The sequence below is a fragment of the Mus caroli genome, chromosome 5 (genome assembly GCF_900094665.2).
Source record: "Mus caroli chromosome 5, CAROLI_EIJ_v1.1, whole genome shotgun sequence".
Lineage (NCBI taxonomy): Eukaryota > Metazoa > Chordata > Mammalia > Rodentia > Muridae > Mus > Mus caroli.
Window position 1 is genome coordinate 32,407,436 of NC_034574.1, and position 26,797 is coordinate 32,434,232.

The 26,797-nt window shown below is 45.5% G+C and overlaps 1 protein-coding gene across 4 annotated transcripts in view; it reads right to left on the bottom strand.

Moving 5' to 3' along the window:
• Stk32b (serine/threonine kinase 32B) overlaps window positions 1-26,797 on the bottom strand; it is a 241,579-nt gene that overhangs the window by 58,646 nt on the left and 156,136 nt on the right. For all 4 annotated transcript variants that reach the window (XM_021163035.1, XM_029476968.1, XM_029476966.1 and 1 more), the window contains one exon: window positions 17,846-18,019. In XM_021163035.1, the coding sequence (XP_021018694.1) occupies window positions 17,846-18,019 (174 nt within the window). The remainder of the gene's footprint in view (window positions 1-17,845; window positions 18,020-26,797) is intronic.

The following is a 26,797-nucleotide window of genomic DNA, read 5'->3' on the forward strand; positions in this document are numbered from 1 at the left end:
ACACTCTTAATTTGAACTGATACCATAAGGATTGCTATTTTTAGGCCCCAGATGCTGTCAGTTTTATCCACGAGGACATGCGGCTGGCATGTATGAGAGTTGCAGTCTTGGATGTTCAGTGTTGGGAGTCACCTTTGAATTCTACCTAAAACCAACCAGCCCTAGGTCTCATCGTCTTTCCATGCTTCTGTTTCTTCATCTATAAAGTGGGCTAATCATGGTGTCTGCCTCCATAGGCAAGTGGGAGTTAGTGGAGCTGCCAGGAAACCCTGTGCGGAAAGGCACATTGGTTGGACATGAGTGTCCCATGACAAAGCTAATGCTTTAGAAAGACCAGAGAGTGCTGGGTGGGTGGATGTGGTGACACAGGTCCATAATACAGCTTACTGGGGAAGTTGAGAAAGGGAAATTATAAGTTCAAGGTCATCCTGGATAATTTGGTGAGACTGTGTCTCAAAATAAAAATTACAATGGGGGCTGGAGATGCAGCTCAGTGGCCTAGTGCCAAAAATAGCAAGTCCTGGCTTGATGTCTCATAATGGGAGAAGAGACAGGTGAGTCCCACCCGGCTTTGTAAGTAGAGAGACTGGGAGAAGTAACTGGACCAAGCCAGGCATGGGTGTGAAGTGGCTGATAACCCCAAGTTTCATGGAGGATTGTGGAGGCCAGCAGATTTGGTGATGACCTCAGGAGAGCACACCCACCTCCCTTGGGCCATGTTTGAGGAAAAGTTAGCCTCTAGAAGTTCAAATTCCATCCTAATTAGATGGAGGAGGCAGCGCCATTGATTCAGGCATTGACCACTTTGACCTCAGACACTTGTCAGTCTTTCCTTCTAACCAAGCAAAGGAGCAGCTCAACTGGTAAGTGATGCTATCTATCAATGACTACTGCCATGTTTCATTTTTATTACAGTGTGTGTGTGTGTGTGTGTGTGTGTGTGTGTGTGTGTGTGTGATGTGTGGAGTACAGAGGACAGCTTGTAACAACTCTGTCTTCTTCTACATGCAGGAACCCAACTCAGGTTGTCAGACTTAATGGCAAGCACCTATACCCACTAAGCCATCTTGCCAGCCTGACTAATACTATTTTGATTTGACCTGATATATGTCTTTGGTCTGAATACTAATATCCCCTAGTCACATTAAAAAAAAAACACCTAATTCCCAATGCAGTAAGATGAGGTGCAGGGTGGTGCGTGTGATTAGGACCTGTGGACTCCCTTTACTGAGAAATTAGTAACTCTCCTAAAGAGTTCGATGGAGCCTTTTCTCTTGGTGAAGACACAGAGACAAACAATCTATAGGAAAATATTGATTCTCTTGACCTTGACCTTGACCTCCCCAGGCTCAAGAACTGTGAGCACTGCATTTCTCTTGTTTATAAACTATCTAGTCCAAGGTATAGCAGCCTGAACAAACTAAAACAAGCATATGGTATTCATAACAAACATAGCTGCCACTTTTCTAAAGAACAGACTGACTGCATTTTTAGAACTAATTTGTCATAGCAAAAATATTAAGACTAACAGAGACTATTAAGTAATCAGTTCCGGGAAATATGCAAATATGACAAGAATTTTAGTAGAGAATCTGTGGGGTTTCTGCAACAAGTCACCACATTGGGTGGCTTTAAGAGAGGACCTTTATTCTCTTAGTTTCTGATGGCTGGAGTTCAGTCTCCGGTGTCTGCAGGCCTATGCTTCTATTGAGGACTCTAAGAGTGAGTCCTTCCTGCCTCAATTAGTTTTGGATGGCCCCCAGAGCTCTGAGGCTTGTGGCAACACCCTTTTCACAGCACCTTCTTCCTTCTCTGTTCTGCTGTTTCCTTTTCTCTTTCTTAAGGTCCCATTCACTGGAGTCTGGCCTTGCCTTATCTAGCATGACCTTGTTTACTCTCCATCTGAATTACATCAGCAAAGATGTATTTCTATATGAGGTAATAGTTTGAGGTCTCAGACAGATGATAATTTGAGAAGAATACAATATGATCACTGTGGTAGTTTGAATGAAAATGGCCCCATGGACTCAGGAAGTGGCATTATTAGAGGCGTGACCATGAAGGAATTGTGTCCCAGGCTTTGAGGTTTCAGATTCTCAAACCAGGCCCAGTGTCATTATCTCTTCCTACTGTCTATTGATACGGATGTAGAACTACCTCTACAGGACCATGTCTGCCTGCATGCCACCATGCTTCCTATCATGATGATAATGGACTAAATCTCTGAACTGTAAACCAGCAGCAATTAAATGTTCTCCTTTATATGAGTTGTCATGGTCATGGTGTCTCTTCATAGCAATAAAAACCCTAGCTAAGACAGTCACTGAGCCACTGAAAATAGGTCAGACATCATGGGGACTGAGTCCACTTGGTAATCATGACATGGGACCAGGAAGAATTCATACAGATCTAAATACTTGCAGAAAGATGACCATTATGTGGAGGGAGAAGAACATAACCAGGTTCAAGGGGGATACTGGTTGGGAAGGATATGGTAGATATCAGAGGCCCCACCAGATAGAAGAAGTCAAGAACGTTCACAGCCATGATAGTTCAAGTCCTGGAAACCACTTGATGGTGCTCCCTTCTCAGAGATAGAGCTTGAATGAGACCCAGCCAGAGAAAGGAAGAATGGCGGTGTTGATGCTGGGCATGGTATATTGTGTGTGCCTGGGAGATGTCCGGGTGGAGTTGGGCAACTGATAAACATGGAAGGAAGGAAAAGGGAGATTCCCAATGGAGACACAGACATCACCTCCAGGCCTGTTTAGGGTTATCGCAGGGCCTGACTAACACAGATCCACAGGCTATGTATGCATATGAATGGTCAAAAGCTGGGCTTCCTCTTCTTTCTTTACCATCAGGGCTGCCTCCCCACAGGAGAACCAGGGCTCTAAAGTTTCATCTACGCTGGAAAGCCTGTCTGAGCTCCAGGCTGACTACAGTCATGGCTTTCAATTATGTGAGTGAGATGATTGATTTATAGTTCAAAAAAAAAACAAACAAAACAAACAAACAACAAAAAAAGGACAATCTTTTCTAACCTCAGGTGTGGACTAGATGAGGCTCCCTACCAAGCTCTGTGTCTTCTGCTTCTTAGAGTCTTGGCTGTGGTCATACCAATCCAAAAACTTTCCTAGGTCTGTAGGCTTTTTAAAGTGATCTCCACTGCTAGCAAAAAACCCATTGCATAAATCAATCTAGTTGTGAATTGGTGGTACAGAGGAGAAGTGGGGGGACTTTAGTCCGAGAGACTCCCCTTCCTCATGCTGGGGCCTTTGGCTCAATGCATGTGGGTATAGTCATGATTGTAAGGGCAGCGATGAAGCTGAAATCTTATTAAACAGCTCACTGAGCCAGAAAAGACGGGAGTACAGCCATCATCTCCTATCCAAACATTTGGAAGCTTTGAGTCCCATGTAAGATGAAATATTAATGACACTTTTCTTTGGATGATGGCAGTTCAAATAGCAATGACTATATCTCATAAGTAAGAAAGAGCAAGGGGCAGGGAGGGACCAGGAGTCCTGAGGTACTGAATACTGCAGGGCTCCTGAAGAAAGAGGGATCATCTTTGGCAAAAATAACCAACCCATGCCTTAACTAGATGAAGACAGGACCAGGAGAGTGCCAGAATGCCCCAGTGAGCCCTGTTAACAGCCCTGCTTAGAGTCAACCTGGAAGAGGAAATGCCAGTTGTTCAGATTGTCCCATGAACATGTCTGTGGGGGGTTGTTTTGATTGCTAACTGATGTAGAAGGGCCCAGCCCTCCATGGGCGGCACCAGTCCTAGGCAAGGGGGCCCTGGGCTGTTCAGAAAAGTTCTGCAAGCACGAGCCACAAGCATCATTTCTCCATGGGTTCTTGATCCACAAGCATCATTTCTCCATGGGTTCTTCTTTGAGTTCCTACTCAAGTTCTTGTCCTTATTTCCCTCAGTGAGGGAATATAACCTGGAAGTGTAAGCCAAATAAATTCTTCCCTCTGCAAGTTGCTTCTGGTCATGGCATTTTATCACAGCAACAGAACAAAACTAGGATATGGACCATGGCATACTTGATGAAGTCTTTTTGTTTGTTTGTTTGTTTGTTTGTCTTTTTTATTATTGAGATTTTCTTTATTTACATTTCAAATGTTATCCCCTTCCCTAGTTTCCCCTCTGAAAACCCCCATCCCCTCCCCACTCACCAACCTACCCACTCCTGCTTCCTGGCCCTGACATTCCCCTATACTGGGGCATAGAACCTTCACAAGACCAAGGGTCCTCTGTAGGGACTGGTTAGTTCATATTAATGTTCCTCTTATGGGGCTGCAAACCCCTTCAGCACCTTGGGTCCTTCCTCTAGCTCCTTCATTGGGGACCCTGTGCTCAGTCCAATGGATGGCTCTGAGCATCCACTTCTCTATTTATCAGGCCCTGGCAGAGCCTCTCAGGAGACAGCCATATCAGGCTCCTGTCATCAAGCTCTTGTTGGCATCCACAATAGTGTCTGGGTTTGGTGGTTGTTTATGGGATGGATCCCCAGGAAGTCTTGTTCTTACTAAACAGTTCAGAGGCCATTAAAACTCATGTCCAACCTTTGTCCTTCACACCACCTATTCTCTGGCTGTCCTACTTGTGGGTCCTTTCTCTCCCATTCTCCAAATGAAAGCCCTGGTACCATATTCTATGCATGGGGTTGGCTCTGCTGTATAAGTTCCATGAACCAAGAACTGTAAGGTTCATAAAGATAATTTACCTGAAAACATTTGTGCTGACTTTTGCCTCTATTCCAAATAGTTCTGAAAATTGGCTTAAGCTATACAAACCACCAATGGGCTTATACAGTAAATGTTAGCAAGAAGGTTGGGGAAGGTAGGGCACAGGCTCTCTGAAGTCCCTGTGCTGACTTTCTAAAGTGCTAGAAACATCTCTCAGCAGAGTTCAGCAACTATGTTCTGGGATCAGATTTATTTGTGTAAATAAAGTTTGATGAGCATACTCTTATTCGTAATCATTCATTGATTCATCAGTAACATGGCTATTTCATGCTGCCATGCCCAGTGAGCCTACATTGTCCATCCTGGACCTTCCTCTTACTACCTAGTCCATTTGGTTTTATGTCATCTTCCCACCAACATCAGAGGGATCATGGAAGGGAGCAGACACAAGGCACATAGACTCTCCATGACTAGACCTAAGACAGGTCCTTCTGAGCTGTCTTATTAACTCCACTTCATCTTAGACAGATCCTTGGCTTAAAAATGTTGACCATGATAGGTCAGTGTCCTGGTCAACTTGGCATAACTTGGAGTCCCATGAGAAGAGGAAATGTTGACTGAAGAATTGAATTACCCAGATCAGACTGACCTGTGGCACAATTGGTCTACATCCTTGCTCCATACTCTTATTAATAGATAATGAGAACCCACAGCAAGGTTAACAAGTTTTGACTCATTGGTGTGGAGGATGGAAGGGAAGCCTTCTGAAGCCATGTGAGAGCTACCTGGTAGAGCAGATGCATGACATTCTGGTGACATGTCTGCTGTCTGCCCTCTGATGTTCTAAACAGCCAAAGTAAAAACAAGAATGGGAGATACAGGTGGATGGGCATGCATTAGGTTTGGCCCCTGAGACAGCAGTGGCTAAAGCAGATATTTGTAATCATCTAGGGTCTGCTCTTTCAAAGATGGAGGAGCATCTAGGCATTGTGGTGTGTGTGGACAGATGCACTGTGCATTCTCAGCATGTTTCCATATTCTCTAGCATGGGGATGGATGCACCACATTATCACATATCTCAATCCAAGTAGCAAGAAGTAAAGTTAGGAAGAGACAGCATGGGGCCAAGAAAGTTCTAGAGTTTTTCTATGATGGTTCTGTGCATAATTCATGGCTGGTGATAGTTCCATGGTCATAGCTAAGACAGGGTCAGGTTGTGAATCATTGGTTCTAGCTGCCATGTGCCTTGCTGTAGTTCAATTCAATAGACCTTGGGAAGGGCAGCAGGCTGAAGGAGTAGGGAGGGTCCTATCTCCATCTCAGTACAACGCAGTGCAGGGGTGGGAAAATCTTGCATGGGCATTTGACACCTCTCAGTTGAGCCAGTGCCCTTTCTACAAGTGTGTACCAACAGCAAGTATTGGACTGCCTTTAGAATCGAAAACAGTAGAAAGAGAAAGAACTACACAGTGTTCCCGCTGGATTTTCTATGAACTCTTGTGTCTGGTGACAGGTTAGACCATCAGCTACCACAACTGGCCAGATATGTAGTCTATTTGAAGATGCTGCCATCCCTCTCTGCCTGAATATTTTCTTCCATGACTGGGAACACAAATAGTTCTCACCCATGGGCTGTCCCACACTTCAAGTGGGGAGTGCTCTGAATCTTAAAAGTCTTTGCATTTAAAGTAGAATAGACTGGGTTTGTAATTATCAAAATCTCCTGTCTTAAGTCATTGCTGTAACGGGATACCTGAAACTGGGTGGTTTATTTAGGAGAGAAGATTGTTTTACCCAGGGTTCTGGAAGTTGCAAATCCAGAATCAGGTAGCCACACGTGGTGAGGGCCTCCTGCTTCATCACAACATGGAGGATAGTAGACAGGCAAAAGATGCAGTTTTGTTCTGTGACATCCCAATCTGCTGGGAACCTGCTCAGTCCCACAAGAGTGGGACTTACCCTATGACAATCAACCCAGTTCTGAGACAGTGACACTAATTCTTTCACACAAAGGAGCCCTCAAGTCCCCAAAATGTACAAGATCTATCATTCCTCAACCTTGTTACATTAGGTTCTAAACTTCAATATGAGTTCTGGAGAGGGCAGACTGTATTCCTGCTGTATTCCATCCCCAGGGAACTACTAAACCAAGATGGCAACATAGTCACCAGGGCACAAGGGGCATGAAAATAGAAGCTATTTGATTTGCATGTCTCAGTGGCCCAGATTACGTAACACATTAGCCAAGGTCACATTTCCTACTTAAAAGTTGGCTGGTAGCCAGTCAAGTTCTGTAGCTGCACCATGTTGCTTTAAGCCATGTGTCAACACTGGGCTTGCATAAGCTGTCACATACTCTGCCCAGGTCATCCCTTCCCACCTTCTCCCTGTAAGATCCCCCAGCCTCTGTTGAGATGGGGTGCTATGTAGGGTGTGGGGGTGTTGGCCAACCAGATGGATGACGTCTCTAGATTCTTCATCTCTGAAGCCAGTTTCCTCGTCACTCTGCCCCCACCCCCGCCTCTTGTTTCAGTTTTGCCCTTGGAGGATACACAGTCTTGGCATCTTTACCCTTCCTTTTGTCAAATCAAAATCCATACAAAACACTCTTCTTGAGTTGCCTGTGGCCTGTTCTGATCTTGAGAGTAAATAGCCGCTCATCCCACATGGATGGAGTTATCTCCACAGTCTCACCAGAGCTGTGTGTGACATTTTTATTTCTGCTTCATCCCTAGAGAAAACAGGAGTGCTCCCAGAGAAGAAGGGTGACTTATTTTTCTTCTGAAAGTAAAATCTAGATGTAGTGTGAGAGGGAATCATGGGATGCTGGCTCAGAGAACTGTGGATTTAAGCTCTCCCAGTCAGCTCTTCTGCACTCTATCAGTTCAGCTCCCAGGTCCACAATGTACACAGATACACACAGGAGAGGTTTGGATGGGCAGGTCTGGCAGGATGAGGGTCATACTCATAGAACCTTGGGATGTGGTGAGCATGAGATTTGAAGCGACCCTCAGGGCCAAAAATAACACAGTGGAATCACATTTGCTCTTCAAATCTCACAGACAAGGAACCTGGCTTAGGCTTAAGCAAAGGCAAGGTCAGAAGGTAGACCCGTGTCATCTGCACAAAGTGCCAAGTGTTCCTGCTCATTACAAGCCATCATAGAGGCCATGGGAGACCAGATACAGCAACTACAACTGCAGCTGCCACATGGGGCTGAGTGACTTGACCACACATGTTTCTTTTCATACCAACATGTTTTGGTAGTCAAAGGCACTGTCTACCTTCATGTGTCATCTCACCTCATGGTCTGTCACCTGGGATGTGCCATATGCTCACTCTACAAGGAAGAAAACAAGAGCCCAAGAGATCAATAGGCTTGCTCCTGTAACACGGAGAACAAGTGACCGGGCCCCGCTCTAAGCCCATTGATGAATATCTTACTCTTCTTGCCACTCTCCAAGATGGTAAGCGCAAGAGGAGGGAACAGATGGGCTGAGCTGTGCTGGGACACACCTGCATCTCAGCACCTGTGTCCTTTCTCTTATTAATCTTCACAGAAACTCTGGGGTTAGTTAAGGGAAGGAGAGCAGGATGGAAGGGATCGAGGTGGGTTTCCACAGTGAGGAGGGCTGGAGTGCGGCTCATCAGACCTGGTCCCTGCAGAGGAGGACTAGAAGTTTCCTAGTGTCACACTTGCTTTCCACTGAGAGGTGACTCAGGTTCTTTTAAAATGAATGTGGTCTATGAACATGCATCAGGTGTGTGCATGTGTGTGTTCATCTGTGTGGGTATGCACAGGTACATCTGTGGACATGTGTGGAGGTGTGAGGCTGACGTTGGGCATTTTCCTTAGTCACTCATCTATTTGAGACAATGTCTCTCACTGACCCTGAAGTTCACTGACTGGGCAGCGATGACTGACCAGTGAGTCCCATGGGTCCTCCTTTCCCCAGTGTTGGCATTATAGGCAATGCCTGCTTTTGTAGTAGCTTCTGAGGATCTGATCTCTGGTCCTCATGCTTGTGTGTCAAGCGCTTGATAAAGGCATCCCCGAGCACCTGTATGCACATCTCACAGAAACAAACCCAGGCAGGGGGACACATCAAAAATCTGCCCACAGACATTGCCTTCCCATGTTTCTGCAAACAAGTTAATGAGGGCGTAGTCCTGAGTCAGCTCCTAAACTAGCTTCCTCTTGGGCTGCCCTGGAAAGTCCCCATCCTCAGCAGTTTGAGTCTCAGCAGCTCACCCCAGAGATGGGCACACACACTCAGATTCCACTGACTCACTAATCAGTCCCTTTTGGAAAATGAGTAATATAGTCACAGAGACGATAAGCTCCTCTTAACTTTCCAATCTGCCACAAGAAATGTTGATAAATTCCACCGACTGCTGCTCGCAGCCGGAACATGCATATTCAGGCTTTGAGCTGAGGGTTTTCACACACAGACATCTCTTCAGCCCAACAGCTCCTGTCCCTTCCTGCTATGGAACAGTGGGTGTGGGGCTTCTTAACCATGAAGGGGAACACAAGGAGTGGGGAAATGCCAAGGAATCCTAAAATGCAAGTAATTGGCACTCTGAGTTCCACTTAGAGAAAAGCCAGAGGTTCTTACTGCCCCAATTAGCTCATTTCTAGAAATATCTAGAACTTACTGTGTACCAGGCAATGTTTAATGATGGCAAAGTAGAGTGCACAAATACCTCAAACTGTGGTGGGAGGTAGCAGTCTGATGTGTAAATATGGAACTTTCTAGATGTATGCAGAGCTCAGTAGAGGCACAGAGGGGAGAGGGGATGACATTGTGTGGGGAGACTTCCTGATAGAAATCTGTGTTTTGCTTTCTAAGAAGAATTGACTGACATTGCTGAGAGGGCATTCAAGACAAGAAGACTTAACGGTGCACGGTGGTACTGGCTGGGACCTGTTTTCATGCTTCCTGTGGTTTCTTGCCCTCTTCCTCTGGGTGTTTTGAGAAACCCCTTTGCATTCACTGTGGTCCTACAAGGCTTCCATGGGCTCAGCCCACTCAGGTGGGAGTTGGTGGTGTCTGTCTGAAATACACAGGAATTCATTTTGAGTAAGTCTCTCTCTCTCTCTCTCTCTCTCTCTCTCTCTCTCTCTCTCTGTGTGTGTGTGTGTGTATGTGTGAGAGAAAGAGAGAGAGAGACAGAGACAGAGACAGAGAGGTAGAGAGAGAGGCACATACACAGAGAGAGAGAGACAGAGACAGAGACAGAGACAGAGAGACAGAGAGAGAGAACACCCCTCCTTGCTCCATGGGCATAGAGAAAGGAGGGGAGATATTCTCGGGAAATGTCTCATTGAATGTGAATATACCAAGAGGCAGTTTGGCTCTGTCGTAAGGACAATTATCTAATTAGTTATGAAAATTGAATTCTACGTTAAAATAACAGGACGAACACTTCAAAGGAACAGATCTAACCCAGCTAAACCTGCAGCTAACATGTGGCACAATTAGCAAGCGCATCAATTAATATTGAGACAAAGGGATAAGTCACAATAGAGAGGCTTGGGACTGCTTCTACTCCCAGAATTCTTTGCCAGACAGAAGAGTGCTACTGAGACATCTGCTGCATAATCTTGGCAAGCACATCATTCTGTCTTAGCCTCAAAACCTAACGGTAAGTTTTGCAGGCAATTATGGCCATGGTTCTAGTGCCCAGGTCCAGTGTGCAACTCAAGTACAGCATTTGCCTTGAATCTCCAAAGAGACACACGGCCAAGAACCTGGATTCTTAGTCCCATACTAGAGACAATCACAGGACTAAGCAGGGCAAACCCATATTCTTTGTGTGTGTGTGTGTTCTCATGAATGGTTGGGTGGACGTGTATGTTCATGTGTGTGGATGACAAGGTGGACATTGCATACCTATCTGGGTTGTTCCCCTCTTTATTTACCAGCCGATCTGGAAAAGAAGGGTAATTGGATGGAGGCATCAGGGGATGCATGGATGGACTGATACTCGGGTGGGATGGATGGATGGGCAGGAGGAGAGATAAATGAGTGGATTTATGGCTGGACAAAGAGATGACTGGTGAGGTTAAGTGTACGAACACCTCAACCTCTCCTGCACTGCGCGGGAGGCCAGGTCCAGCACAGAGAGACAATGCCAGGCTCCACCACAGGACTCACCAAGCTCTAACCATGAGAGGAGTTACCAGCTTCTCTTTCCCTCATCTTAGTCTTCACCTTATTTGGGAAATGACTTCTACAACCCCTGTGACAGTTGTTACAAGTGAAACCCACACTTGGTGACCTTGAGGCTCAGGTTCTGCACAAGGTGGCTTGAAGTAAGTCCAAGTAAAATATTCATCTGTACATGACCTGTGAACCCAGTATTGGACCATGTCTTCCCACTGGAAAACATCTGCTACCAACTGCACCAGTCATAGTTTCTCGTAGTTCCAAGGCTGGTTTTTCTACCATCCCAGGCAAGTGGTCTACATGCCTAACAGCCCACGTCTTAGACTGCCAGGAACGCAGTGTTCTTTTCCCCTCATCTCTTCTGATCCATATCCACCTCATCATTGCATTTCCCCCACTTCTAGCATGGAGGTGTGAGAGGCTGTATCAAAGTGTAGTATTTGTATATATACATACAACCACTAGCATATATATATGCGCACATACAGACATGTATGTCTTACAAGGTGGTGGGAAGAACTTCAGTATGGTTATTATTCTGTGGAATTATCCCTTCAAAGCTTTATTTTTTTCCAAGAGGACATCTGTTGGGGGTTGGGGTCTAATTGTTTCTGTCTTAACACCCAAGCTTTGGGATTTTCCCATCATGGAGTGTTGAGTATCTGGGTGAGATGCAGACTGTTCCACTCCACTCAGCAAAGGCCTCAGCCATGGGGCAATCACAGAAATAATGCTTTTAAAACGTTCGTGTTCTCCCAATATGCTGACATTTCAGAAAACGCTGACCCGCTTTGCTGCCACCTCGTTCTCTGTCTTCCTTTGGAACTTCTGTGAATTAGCCTCTGATTCATTGGGCTTTTGCAGAGATCTGTTCTCTGTCCCCAGATTTCACCCCATGTCCTTTGTCATCAAGTTGAGACCTGCCCTATTTCGAAAATTTATTATCTAACATAAACACGCTCTACCCAATTGCAGATGCAATTTGTACCCAGGGGATGGGACAACCCTTCTAAGGATAAATTGGATTCTCGTGTATCTCACTTCTCAGTCTGCACGAAGCCATAAATCTTCAGAACGCTGGCCTGGAACAAAGGAATCACAGCCCTGCACTTTGAAATAAGTTACCCCTGAAATATAATTAGAATCTTCATCCCAAATGACAGTCTACAGAACTATATATGAATATAGTATTCATATATATATATATACACACATATATGTATATACATTATATATACATATATAATATATATAATTTTTTGTAATTGCTATAACACTAAAGGACAGATCATTGGGAATAACAAGGAGGAGGCCTTAACTGCCATACTTGGCCACCTAGTTTTACTACAATTGAGGGAGAAGAGATGGAGCTGCTAAGGTTATTAAAAACAGGTCATGGCAGCTTTATATAATGTTGATTAATTCTTATATCATTGATTAATACAATTATTGTATATGCTTCCTACAGGATTGTTCATAGCATATTGGGATGGGTTCTGTAAGAATATTTTTTGAACATAACATAATTATCTCCCCATTCTCTGCTCCTCCTTTGACTCCTCCCTCTCTCTGGTTCCCTTTGTTCTTCCAGGTAATTTTGCTTGTCCATCCACGCTACACATGCATAAATGCTGTTTTGTGTCTGTATAAAATCTGAGTGGAGCCTATGGTAATTGTCTTCCCGAGTCCGGCTTTATTCACTCTGCATGATAGTTTCCAGTCAGTTGGATCATTTTCCTGTGAGTGACAGTTTTATTCTACACCTGAATAAAATTTTATTGTATATATCACAATTTCTCTACCCATCCTTCTGTTGATAGGCTGGCTTCATTTCATTTCTTGGCTACCGTGAAAAGTGTATCAATAAACATGGGAGTTTAAGTACCTTTGTGGTGTGCCCAGGTGTGGTATAGCTGGGCCACATGGCAGATCTAATTTTTGTCTTTGAGGCACCTCCACCCTGTTCTCCACAGTGTCTGGTCTCATTTACATTCCTATCAACAGTGTACTGGGGTTTCCTCCTTTGTCCCTCTCTCCTTCCTGTCCATAGCTTTATGCCAAGTGATAGTTTATGTTTGCTGAGTGACCACCATTCTGACCAGCATGAGGTCCACTCCCAATGTGATCTCCCTGACAGCTGGAGCCACTAATAGGAGGATTCTCCTATGTTTATCACTGACCTTACTGAAGGGCTCAGGACCAGCTATGTACACTATAGCATGCGGCCTGCATTAAATATGCAAGGTAGTCACATGCAACCGTGCTGTCTGCCTAACGACTGTGCTTCTCCCTTAGTAAGAAAACTCATTCTTCTCTGCTCCATCGGAGAGATGGCAACTCATTAAAGTGAAATTCAACATTAAAGAGGCAAAGCAGGGAAACCATACAGATTCTCCCTATAACCCTGACACACCAGGAAGCCACCCTTGCTGCTTTCTACTAAACGCCAGGCATTCCTTTACATAGTCATGCAATTTATATGCTATAATCTTCTCTGAATTGTGTAGAAAGGGTACGCAGCACCCACTGGAGCATCTTAATCTCACGGTCTCTTAAAAGGGTGTGCACAGCACTAGGCAATGTTTCCCCTCAGGTTATTTTCAAATTATTGGTTATTACAAGTGGTGCTATGACAAATAGCCCTAGGCTTGAAACATTAGAAGCAAGCAGGGCTGGAGCTTTAAGAGTCCATTATGGTAAGTGAAATTTGCTGGTAAATAATGAACGTGTAAAGGATGGTTAACACTTATGAATATGTAGAAGGTGCATGATTCTTACATGGCCAAATGTCTTTTCAGAGGTTTGCAATGACTTGGGCCACCACCAGCACACACACATTCAGGGTTCTCAAAGAACATTTCTCTGGAGTGCTTCACACCAGCAAACATCTTCTTTTCCACCTAGGTAAAGCACACTGAAAGCACCCTCCCTTCTCACGAGTGTCCTTGATCCTCAGATCTCCCCCCCACCCCTGTTGTCTGAAGTCTTTGGGATTGTGAGCTGGCATCAGCAGAACACTGCTAAGCCAGCTGAGACCACTCTGAGCCTCAGTAGGCACTCAGGGACGCCTCAGGCCAGGAGGAAGCCACCCTTTTATGTGGGTATCCATTTTCAATTTACTATCTGGCACACACAAAGTGCTATTTAATGTAGACTGACTGACTGGATGTGACCCTAATATTTGGTTTATTGAAGAGACTGCCAGGGAGAAAAAACAAATCCTGCCTGAACAAACGATTTGGGTTCCTTGGATCTCTCTAGGTCATTAACTCAGAGTGTGTGCACTTACTAAACACCTACTGTGTTTCATGACCTGTACTGGGCTAACACTGAATGGCTGCACCTGGGAACTTAACATTGCGTTCATCTTCTGTCCTTAAGGGCTTCCCTAAAGTGTGAGCAGAGCTCCTGTGGGTGCTCGAAGTAGTGGGTGCTGCCCTTCTCTCTTGGGAGTAGTAGTGAGGGTCTTCATGTAGCTCATGAGGGCTGTTCTATTCTCTGTCTTACCTGTTCCTGTCCCATTCTGGGACTTTAGGGTCTATGTCTAGCAATGTCCTTGAGACTCTGAGCCGGTTTGGGAAAGAGATCATTTACTCCACACAAGGAGCACAAAGAATGGCTCCGAGAGTTGCCAAACACTGCATGCTGTGGATGGAAGGAGCTCTTTCCATGTTCCAGGGGTGGTGGTGTAGGCCTGCAGTGTCAACACTCAGGAGACTTAGGCAGGGCCATCATGAGTTCAAGGCTAGCTTGGACTACACAGGGAGATTCTGCCTCTAAAAGACAAAACAAATAATTCCTCTCCTTCCCATCAAAGCTGCCTGGCTAGCCAACAGAGGGAAGCTCACCCCCACTCCCAGCAGCCTTTACCAAAAGTCGGGTGCTCACACCCAGACCCCAGAGCCAGAGCCAGAGGGCCCACATTCTAAAGCCAGCATGGTGAGATTCTTGAGCTACCATTCCCCATTGATAATCTCCAGTGCCCACGCTCTTCCCCCTTCTGCTTCTCCTCCAACTTCCCTTATAACTCTCCCAGCATCTCCTCCTCCTTCAACCAACTCCTCTTTTGAACATTGAAGGAGACAAACAGTTCTCAGACTTTGTAACAACATAGCAGCAGTCCCTTCCACTGCCCCCCTACCCCCGCCCCAGCCTTCTCCAGCTTAGACTATAACCGCAGCAAATGAGCTGCATGCTGCGGATACCCGCTCTGCCTTCAGCCTGTTCACTTCAGGCCACTGCTGCCTTCCCACTGAAGACGAGCATCTGAAGGGTGTCTTCTCTGTCTTTCCGACACGCTCACTATCCCTGTTTTCTTATTGAAGCAATATTAGTATTAGTTTTAATTAGTACTAGTAATGGTTTTAATTAGTATTTATTAGAATTAACATTATATACTAGTATTAGCATTAATAATTGAGACTGGGTCTCACTTTGTGCAAATGGCTGGTCAAGAACTTAACTATGTTAACCAGGTGGGATGTGAACCCAGAGGTTTGCCTGCTTCTGCCTCCTGAGCAGGGTTAAAGTTATGTGTCCCAGAACCTGGCATGTTTTATAAGGATCTATTTACATGTCTGTGCATGTATACACAGGCATATGGGTGTGTGTGTGTGTGCATGTGTGTGAGTGAGAGAGAGACAGACAGACAGAGACAGAGACACAGAGAGACACAGAGAGAGAATGAGAGAGAACTTCCAGGAGTTGATTCTTTCCTTTTTCCTGGTGATTGAACTCAGGTCATCAGGCCCAGTAGCAGGTACCCTACCCACTGGGTTGTCCTACCAGCCCTCAAAGGAGTGCTGCATTTTGGCTAGCTCACTTTTCAGGAAATTCTGATGAGGCATCAAATGCAAAATGAGCATGCAGGAAGCTGCAGTGCCTGTGAATGGTGAGCCTAGGTGATCCTTAGAGTAAAGAACTGTCTTACTCGTTAGTCACTGAGTTTTAAAAAGTGAATTTCTCACCACCTCAATTCCAAAATCCTTACTAAATACTTCTGAATTAAAAAAAAAATACACATGGATAAAAATCTATTCTCTAGGATATTGGTTATAGTTATTTTGATGGTTTTGGACCTACTGTTCATTCCTAATTTCCCCCATATTTGAGTATTGTTTAATTTTCTTTTAAATGGTATTTATTCTTGTGTGTGTGTGTGACCTGTGGGAGTTGGTTTTCTCCTTATACCACATGGGTCCTGAGAATTGAGACCACTGTCAAGTTTAGCTGCTGCAGGACCTTTATCTACTCAGCCATCTTGCTTGCCTCCCATCTGATGTAGTGTCTAGATTGTAACATGGGAAGATTTCCCCCAGACATCTGATAGTCCTTCCTTCCTTGTTATGAGCCAGCTGGGAATTGATAAGGATGGGTGGGGACCCTAAGAGAGAGTCTAAGGTGTCCCAGGAAACCTCTGAGGTCAGAGTCTCTGCTCTAGCCTGAATCCATTTCCACTGAAGTCTCTGGGATTGCCTGCTTAGAGGATGAATGCCCAGCCGCATCCGGCTGACGGGCCAAATTCTCTCAGCATTTGGTGACATCTAGGTGACCTACGTATGGTAGGATGGCACCTGGCTAGGGCCATGTGCATCAGCACAACCTTCTGTGCTATTTACTCTCCTCTTCTGTTTGCTGACTGGCCTGGAGAGAGAGAGACACTGTGAGACCTCAAGATGACCTGCTCCTCAACCCTTCCTGGGGGTTATCAGCCACTGCCTCTTGTTTTAGCCGCTTTTGACTCTTCCCACTCTTCCTACACAGGGATTTCTGGGGATGGCTGAGCCTTTTGGAGGCTTCTGTAGTGTCTAGCAATTTTGACTCCCTGAGAATTAAGGCTTAATTTTTGTTATGTGTTGTCTTATGTCATTTCTCCACATCTTCCTGGCTCTCTAGTGCCTTGGGATGGTCTCCTTCAGTTTTCTCCATTGTTATGAACTTTAAAACAACAACAACAACAACAGCAACAACCCTTCCTGCCATTTAACATGTAGAGAAGTGCGTGTGAGTGAGGGTAGGGGTGGGGTTTCTGTGGGGTCGGGTGGAAGGTGTGTTTAATCTGCCTTCCTGACCAAGAAGTCCAAGACCTTGCCCTTTCCAGGTTTTTCTAAAACTTTCTAAGTTAGAAGAGGATGATAAGGACACAGTGTGACCATGGGTGACCACATGTAACGCCCCCCCCCCCCGCCTCGCCAGTTCCTCCCTGTGGTCCGTGTGAAGATACCATGAATCCCACCATTACTTTCCTGAGCCCCTCCCAGAACTGCTGCTTCTTCCTCACTGCGGTGCGGCTGGGCACAAGCCTGAAGATTATGGTACTCACTTCATCATGGGGCTGCTGATTAAGGTGCCCCACAGAGCACAACTGTCACTTTCCTAAAGCCCAAGACCAGCGCTGACTGCCTAAGAGGAAGCCTGTACAAAGCACCGCACTGAGCACAGCATTGGCTTCAAAGGACAGAAGGGAAGAGTGGACTCATCACTCCCAAGGAACAAGTAGGGCAATGCTCCATTCCTGCTGATCTGATGTTTCTGGAGCCTGTTCATTCCTAGCTTGACGTTCCTGTGGAAGGCCTTCCTACATGGGTATCTGACATGCATCCAGCTAGGAGCTGATATGGAACAAGAGGGGTTTAAGGACTCAAAACTAGGTTCTATAGTATCCCAGACAACCCCTGATGTCACAATCTCTCCTCCAGGCTCAGTTACACCATTTGAAGTCATCCCAAACACCTTTGGATAGAGAAGCTAAGAACGAGTGCCAGCCTTGTACTCTATCAATAATACAGAATGGACAGACAGCTGTCGTGGTCCATCTCCATTCAGGAGACATGGTCATCTGCCCTCTGCCGAGAATGTAAAGACAGTATCAAAGCTCTTTAGCATTTTGTTGTCCCCACTTTTCTGCCACTCCCCACTGCACCTGCTACCTGCCACCTGTCACCGTCCTTGTCTCCGACTGGCAGTATTACCTGTGGATGATGTGGTACCTCTGCAGGTACTCCAGAGCCAGGGCCAGCTCGCAGATGTACAGCTTCACTGTCCCCTCTGTGAAGTGCACATTCTGCTGTAGGTGGTAGCGCAGGTCCCCACCCAGCAGCAGGTCCACCACCATGAACATGTCCTCCTCATCCTGGAAGGAGTACCTAGGAACACAGAAGGACACAGGTTAGGGGGGAAACATCTCTAGTGTCCTCAGGGCTAACAGTCCATTTTACAGTCAGATGGAATGAGGCCCAGAGGGATGCTGATGCTGCCTATAGCAGCATGCTGTGGGAGGTAAGAGGCAGAAGGCTTTCCAATCCCATTCTGCCTCTGCACTGTGGGGTCACTCTATCTATTTCTTACATTAAGGCAAGTTTGAGTCCCAACATTAATCTACAGACTGTCAGGTAAACAGCCTCTTTACTGGCTGGATGCTCATGGGTTTTAGCTCATGTTTTAACCCCATGTTGTTACAGCATGTTTCTGGAAGGGTCCCCAAAGACCTATGTTTTGGAGGCTTAATGACAGGCCTATGGCATGATTGGAAGGTGATGGAACTTTGGGAAGTAGAGCCTAAAGGAAGGATGCTATGTAATTAAGGCAACCTTGCAGCCACAGATTGAAGTCTCTGAAAGTCTGAGCCAACACAAACCTTTCTTCCTTTAAAGTGGATTAGCTCAGGTATTTTGTCACAGCAATGGGAAGCGGACTAACACACGCAATTACGAGCTATTTGTAGTCCATAGTTCTGGAGACACAGCCTTCTCCCCGGCAATCCCCATACCCTCTGCACACACTGCTGCTCTCGTTAGGAAATTCATTCCCAGAATCTGTGAGCACAGCGATGCTCTATAACACCCAAGTCTGGGTATTTAAGATAACTGACAATTTTTGCTCTCCTGGCTCTTGGACTCTGGCCAGATCCTAACCCAATATTCACTAGCCAGTGGGTTACAGTCAAGTCCCCACTGTTGGCTAACATCTAGGCCAGCCCATTGTGAACTACCGTGCACCTGAGGCTGTTCTAGATAACCTCAGAGAAAACAGGAGAACTACTCAGTGAGGCCCGGCTGGCTATAGAACATGAGCCTGAAATACCTTGGTGATTTTAAGACTTTAGATCTTCGTGTGGTATTTAATTTAATTTAATTTTTATTTTTTGTCTTTGAAGCAAGAGAAAACTTGAACTCATTTTTAAATGCCAGTATATAGAAGAGCCAGCACATATGTGACAATCCACAAGTATCTCTCAAGAGGTGGCCTCATAACATCAGGCGTGACAGATCACCCTGTACAATGCAGAGCTATCTGACAGCTGTCATTCTCTCTCTTTTTATAAAGCCAGTGATGCCATCACGGAGGCTGTATCCACAGCCTCATTTAACCTTTAATTACTTCCCAATGGCTGAGCTTGTGAATGTCATCCATGTAAGGCTGAGAATTAAAACTCCAACACAAGAATATTGAGAACATATTCATACCAAGCAGAACTAAAAGAGCCTCCTGATTCTCTCTCTCTCTCTCTCTCTCTCTCTCTCTCTCTCTCTCTCTCTCTCTCTNTNTGTGTGTGTGTGTGTGTGTGTGTGTGTGTGTGTGTGCGCGTGTGTAAGTCCTTAAGAGGATCCCTGTAACATGCCTTCCATGGATGCTCAGTTTGCATTCTGGTAGATGACGGACCATGGAACATCACATCGATAGCCAGTGTGTCCCATACCTCATGCTCTCCACTCACTGCAGTGCTGTCAAAGGGGATCTTATTAAACATTCTGCCAGAATCCTTTGGGGAAGCGATGCTAGGTTTCAGGGAGAAACTTGCATACTGGGATGAGTTCTAAAGGAGACAACCAAAATGCAAAGAGAACATCCTTTAAGCAATCATTCATGTTGGGCTGTTCCTCGCTACAGATCTGTATTTTACCCCAGGCCATAGACCCTGCTTTCCCAAGGAGATTCAAAGTTATTGCTGAGAACACAGAGTGACCTTCCATCACTCTCTACTTTTGTGCTATTCTATGGCTCAGTGTCACTGTCCTTCGAGCTCCTCCTTGCACTGGAATGATAATTATGCCCTCACCACAATGCTGCATATTGTCATGGAAATGATGGAAGATGCTGGGTGAGCGAGAGAGTGTGTGCTCTCACATAGTGATAAAGACCTTCTGAGAAGTTTGGATAATTAGCTTCTCCTCCAAGCACAAAGTTTGCTGGGAGGTGGGAGGACATAATTAACCCTAGCCTGACTGCTGAATAGGCCAGTATGAAGAATACAGTGCTTGTTGTTGTTGTGTGTCTATGTGTGCCCACACGTGTGTGCAGGTGCTTGTGCACAGGTGTGCACACACATATGAAAAGTAGAGGTTAAACTTAGATATTGCTTCTGAGGTACTATCTCCCTTGCGTTTTGAGACAAAGCCTCTCACTATCTTGAAGATCAGTGATTAGGCTAGACTTGCTGGCCAGCAGGTCCTGAAGATTACCACTCCTCACTTCCTGGTGCTGGGATTATGAGTATGTACCACCACACCTAGCTTTCTTACATTGTTTCTGGGGATAGAACTCAGGTTCTCCTGCTTATACGATGAGTGACTTTACTAACGAAGCCATTGCCATACTTCCTATTTTATTATGATTACTTTTAGATATATTGATTTCCCACTTTGTTCTTAGAAGGAGCTTCTGAAATTCACAACTCAACAAGACTATATATATAAATTCTAAAGTTTATGACAAAGAACAAACAAGTAACTTAAAAATGGGGGCTAGAGAAAGAATGTAAACAGGCAACCTCAGGAAATAGGAGTTGGGGGGATCCCCAGAATGCACCAGAGACCTGGGAGGTGAGAGACTCCCAGGACTCATAGGGAGGGACCTTTGATATAATGCCTGACAGGAAGGAGAGAGAACTTATAGAGCCCACCTGCAGCAGGAAGACAGGACATCAAGTGAGGGTTGGGGTTGCCATTCCACAGTCACACCTCTGACCCATAATTGTTTCTGTCTGAAAGAATTACAGGGATGGAAATGGAGAGGAGCCTGAGGAAAAGAAGGTCCAGTGATAGGCCCAAAGCTGGATCCAGCTTAAGGGGATGTCCCAAGGCCTGACACTATTACTGAGGCTATGGACCTAGCATGACCGCACTCTGGAAGACTCAATAAGCAGCTGAAAGAGTCACATGTAGATATTTGCACCCAACCAATGGACAGAAGCAACTGACCTGTGTTGTTGAATTAGGGAAGGCTGAAAGAAGCTGAGGAGAAGGGCAACCCTGTAGGAGGACCAGCAGTCTCAATTAATCTGGACCCCCAAGATCTCTCAAACACTGGACCACCAAACAGGCAGCATTCAACAGCTGATATGAGGCCCCCAACACACATACAGTAGAGGACTTCCGGGTCTGTGTTCATTCAGAGATGATGCACTTAAACCCTCAAGAGACTGAAAGTTTAGAGGTCAGGTGGGGTAGGGAGCATCAACATGGAGACAGGGTGGGGTGGGGAGGAGGGGTAAGATGTGGAGCAGTCAGAGGGTGGATGGGTGGAGGGGGATGGAATATGGAGTGTAAAAAATGTACTTCAAATAAAATTAAATTTAAAAAAGAAAGAAAGAAAGAAAGAAAGAAAGAAAGAAAGAAAGAAAGAAAGAATGAAAGTAGGAAGGAAGGAAGAAAGGAAGGAAGGAAGGAAGGAAGGAAAGAAAGAAAGAAAGAAAGAAAGAAAGAAAGAAAGAAAGAAAGAAAGAAAGAAAGAAAGAAAGAAAGAAAGAGATAAGGGGCTAGAAAGATGGCTCAACAGTTAAGAGAACCAGCTGCTCTTCCAGAGGATCTGGGCTCAGTTCCCAGTAACTATGTGGCCATTAACAACTGTCAGTTAACTCCAGTTCCAGGGCATCTGGTGCTCCCTTCTGGCATCTGTGGAAACTGCATGCACATGGCTAGACATGCAGGTGAAACACTCATAAAATAATTTTTAAAAATTAAAAAAAAAAATCCAAGAAAATAGAGGCAGAGAAAAACACCCATAATTCATGCTTAAAGATCCTTTCTGGGCCCGGCACTGGTGGCTCATGCCTTTAATCCCAGCACTTGGGAGGCAGGGGCAGGCAGATTTCTGAGTTTGAGGCCAGCCTGGTCTACAGAGGATAGCCAGGGCTACACAGAGAAACCTCGAGTTGAAAAACCAAAAAAAAAAAAAAAAAGAAAAGAAAAAAAATCCTTTCTGCTTGCCTAAAATGGTCCTAAAATGCACAACACCTCCACAGAAAGAGAAACATGACCACAACCTGACTCACAGTTGACAAGAAAATAGACTGCTTAGGAACAACAGGATTTTTTGACCGAAACACAGTGCACTTAGCTCACAGACTGTAGTATATTTGGTAATGTATAGTGATCAAAGATGGTATTTACATGTCTGACATTTCAAATGTCTGTCATTTTTGTGTTAGAAGCAGAAATCATCTCTTCTGGATATCTTTAACAATGAACAGCTTGCATTTTTCTTGGCACAGAAACCAGACGGACATGGCTCCCACGGAGGTTTTAGTGTGGCACACTAGGTGATTATGTGACTAAGCTTAGTGAGCATAACAAATTGAAGAAGGACTTTTAAAAAAAAAAAACTGTTGGGTTTGACTGGGATGATTTAGTCCCATTTGGCAGATGCAGCCTCGAATGGATGAAAGTCATGGAACATGTTAGCCAAGGCCCCATTCCAACCCCCGCCTGTGTCTCTGAACATGCCCATGGTGCCACGGCTGGGAGCCACAGGCTTGGACTAATGCTTGCTCTGGAAGAAGCTTCCCCTGCCCTCTGAGGCTGAGCTGTGTGACCGCTTTGTGCTCTGTGATAACAATAGATGCAGACAAGGTTGATGCAGACAAAGCGCCATCCACCTTCCCAGCTACTTGACGAACTCACTATGTTCTTCCAAACAGCCCATGAGGTGAGGCTCACGATGAAGTGCTGCTATGATTTGAGTGTGGAATATTCTCCACAGGCTTGAGTGTTTGAACACTCCAGCTGGGGAGGATGTGAAACCTTTGAATTACAGAGAACATCTGCCTAGAAGGGTGGCCTTTAAAGGTAACACCTCCTCCATTTCCAGGCTTCCTCTCCTGGACTTGCCATCAGACCAGGGGTCCACCATACCTCCCAGTCATGATGGACTAGAGAACTGAAACTATTGAAGCCCAAAGAACATGTTTTCCTTACAGTGTTTTTAAACCCTCATGGTATCATAAAGCTCTGAGAGGTTAAGCAATTCTAAGATGACACAGCCGGAAAGTGGCAGAGCTGAGAGTTGAGCCGTGAGAGTCCACCTGCAGAACTCTCAGTCTGTGTTCAGGGCTCTAGAATCCTTTGCTTTCAGTCTTGAGACTGTTCCCAACTACCAAGTGGACTCTCTGAGCACAGGGACCTGCTTCATTCAACACTGGGTCCTTGTTATCTGTCTGGGCTTCAAAGTATCATATCCACTCAAGAGAGCAGATTGCAAACTCCTAAAGTACCCATAGAGCTGAGGTGGACCAGCCAGTTATGTGGTCCATGGCACTGGGAGCTGTGGAGAGAGAAGGATGGGGAAGAAAGTTGTGTGTCAGATGCAGAGCATGCTGTTCCTGTTGCTTCCTATAAGACCCCACCACCCCATTGCTGCTTTCCTCCTGTCACAGAAGCCATAAACTTGCACCAGTGTGAGTTACTACCCTAGCCTCTCCCCACAACCTTCTCACTCTTCCCAGGAGGCAGAGTGACCTATGAGTGAGCACAATTGGGAAAAGGAGAAGCCTTGCTTTGCAGTGTCCCATCTGCTTCTCCCGACAACTAGTTCTGGGACCTGTCTGCAGATGTCCCTTCTGTCTTCCAGGCTAGTACCCGACACCTGGGGTGGGGGATTGTTGTGCAACCATCATTTCCTAAGCTGCTGGTAAGTCTATGTCACAGTTGAATAAGCCTTTGAAGAGGTAGGTCTAGAGCTTGGTGCCCTATGGTGGCAGCACATGGATATTCCCCTGCATCTGTCAGACCCGGTCTATCTCTGCATTTCAGCCACACTCATGGGAACAGACTATCCCTCCATACTCAGCACCATCAGCCATGGACAGATCCACTATCACCATCACATTTTCAGTAGACAAACCCCAAGGCCAAGAGAGGCTGCAAAGTCCTAGGCCCTAGGTCAGATTTCCCAAGGCATGTGCCATGCTCCCTACCTCCTGTTGCTTATGACTAAGGTCAGCCAACTAAGGGACATGTTAACAACCTAGGAAGAAGCCAGAAAAGAGTTAGTTTCCAGGGCAAAGGTTGGAAATAAAATGTAAGTCCAGTTGTCCTGTATACTCTGAGTATACAGACCTATGTCTCCCTCTTGCCCAGGGAGGAGATCCAGTGACCATGCTACAGAAAGAGCAATGTTAGTAACAAGGCAAAGTGTGGAAGGGACAGGAAGCCACTGCAGTAAGCCCAGACGCTTTAGACTTCTGTCAGCCATCTGCTGTATGTCTTTCCATTGTTTTCTTCCTGAGGCAGAAGCCATTGAGTACCTGGAGATGGCTCTGAGGATGTCAATCAAGAAAGCCCAGCATCTCGGACAATATTGGGTCTCCAAGGCTCAACCTACCCCATACCATAGCCATGTGTTGCTTGTGAGGGTAAAGAGCTGGGTATTGCCTTAGATCACCCCTTCTCCAGTACCACCTCTAACAGTGCAGATAGAGAGGCCTCACCCACTAACCTCAACTCCAGTGACTCCTGGCTATCTAAAGTCCTGCAAAGGAGGACCTAAAAATAGTCTTGTCTGTGACAGAAAGCCAATAATGGGATGTCAGGCTCCCTGTCAGCTCCCATTGTACAAGTAGAAGGAGCTTATTGAGCCTGCATTGTGCTCGATACACAGACATCTTTAATAACATTTTTAATAACCTTCACAATAGCAAATACTTTTACTGTTTAAATTTGACTTGAGCCACAAAGTCCTCCAACTACCCTGACGTGATGGCTGTCATTATTCTTCACGGGAAGCTGGCTCCCATCTCCTGTCTCAGGAAGTCAAATGGAGCTGGGCAACCGTGTTCTGCCTCCTGTATGTCAAGGAGATAACATGAGGTTGGGGGAGTTCTCATAAACAACCCAACCTAAGCACCTAGGAAACTTACAAAGAGGCTAAGGTGACTGCATGTGGCGACTCCCACTGCCTACTGCTAACTGGGGACCTTTGCCTACTACTTGTCTCCAAATGCAGATGTTCTTGTATCACAGTAGTCTTAAGGCTTACATATTGCCCTCTTACATACCACATAGTGACTCAGAGACTTCACGCAGCTGGCATAGGATAGGCAAGAAAGAAAAAAGAGGAAAAGCCATCTCACCCAGGATATTAGCACCTCTGCTTCACACCTGAGACCTGCTCTGAAAACTACTCAGCTGCTATGAAAACATCATCCCAGGATGAGCTTGGTGGCCCAGGCTTTGAATTCAGGATGGGAGGCCGACGCAGGTGGATGGCAAATGGAAGATCTGCTTGGGCTACAGAGTCAGTCACAGTCATATCTGGCAAAACCCTATCTCAAAGGCAACAAGTAAAACAGGGTGCTGGGGATAGAGTTCAGTGGGAGAGTGCTTATCTCACATGAATGAGGCCCTTGGGTCAAGTCTAGCACTGAAAAAAAAATGAAAGAAAAGAATCAAGAATGGATTTCCTATGGCATTTTAAATGGAAAACTTCAGTCTATCCCTTATCAATCCAAGTGTGTGAGTTCTCAAAGTACAGTGTAATTATTATAATATCAAAAAATAGTGCAATGTAAACACAAAAGGCCAGAGGGCTACATTTTAAATGGAAATTCTTCAACCATATCGCTTGCAGAATGAAAAACTGGAGTTGAGGGTGTTTGAGGGTTTGTGGCAACATGACAGCCCTTCCATCAGTTCTACCCAAGGCCCGCAGCACCCCCTTGGCAATATGTATTTAATGTGACTTTTCAAACTAACGAGCTCACTTGGTTCTGACATGTCACTACTTTGATTTTTGAATGTAATTTGAGGCTTACTTGACGTCTTCTTGTTAAAAATAATGTGTTCTGTTTCTGCTTTTTAAATAGCATCCCCTACGTAAACAAGAGTGGAAAATGTACTGTTGGCTACAAACAGGGTTGAGGAGTTTGAAATTGCCTGTGTTCCTCTGATTTTGAGGTTGAAGTAGCAATTTCACATGACTTAACCTAACAGAGCAATTCGCCATTCAGGCGCTCCAGGAACTTCCCAGAACACACTGAGCTAAGTTGAGATGTCCCCAGGAGGCTTAGGAAGCCTCACCGATCAGCCTGCAGCCTCCCTGATCTCCTTCATCCCACTCCCACTGTGGTGGTTTAGTCTGTTCCTTTTTTCACTTCTTCTTCCTTTCTGTTCCAGACTTGGGATTGTTGTAGCTGCTGGATTTTTGTCTGAAGTTCTCTCTCAGCCCTGTGTTCATATCTTTCCTTCCCACTCCTTCATCTTAACTCATAGAACCATTGGGAAGAGTCTCACACCTCCACTTCATGCCCCTGTCCTAAAATCTATAATTTTAAGCAAGTCTGGGCCTTTTCCTCTGGTTGTCTTCCCCAGTCTGAAACCATCTGCAGGTCCAGTGATTGGATGGTGTTTCTGTTTCCCATAACACATGCAGCCCTCTCAACAGAGGCGCAGCTTTGTCTCTACTAGTTAATTTCATGATAGATATGGGCTATTCTCAACTGCAGTTTTTATTTATTTTATTTTATTTTATTTTATTTTTTGATTTTCCGAGACAGAGTTTCTCTGTGTAGCCCTGGCTGTCCTGGAACTCACTCTGTAGACCAGGCTGGCCTCGAACTCAGAAATCTGCCTGCTGGGCAGTGGTGGCGCACGCCTTAAATCTCAGCTGCAGTCTTTAAAATCACCTAGGAGATAAGCATGTACACATGT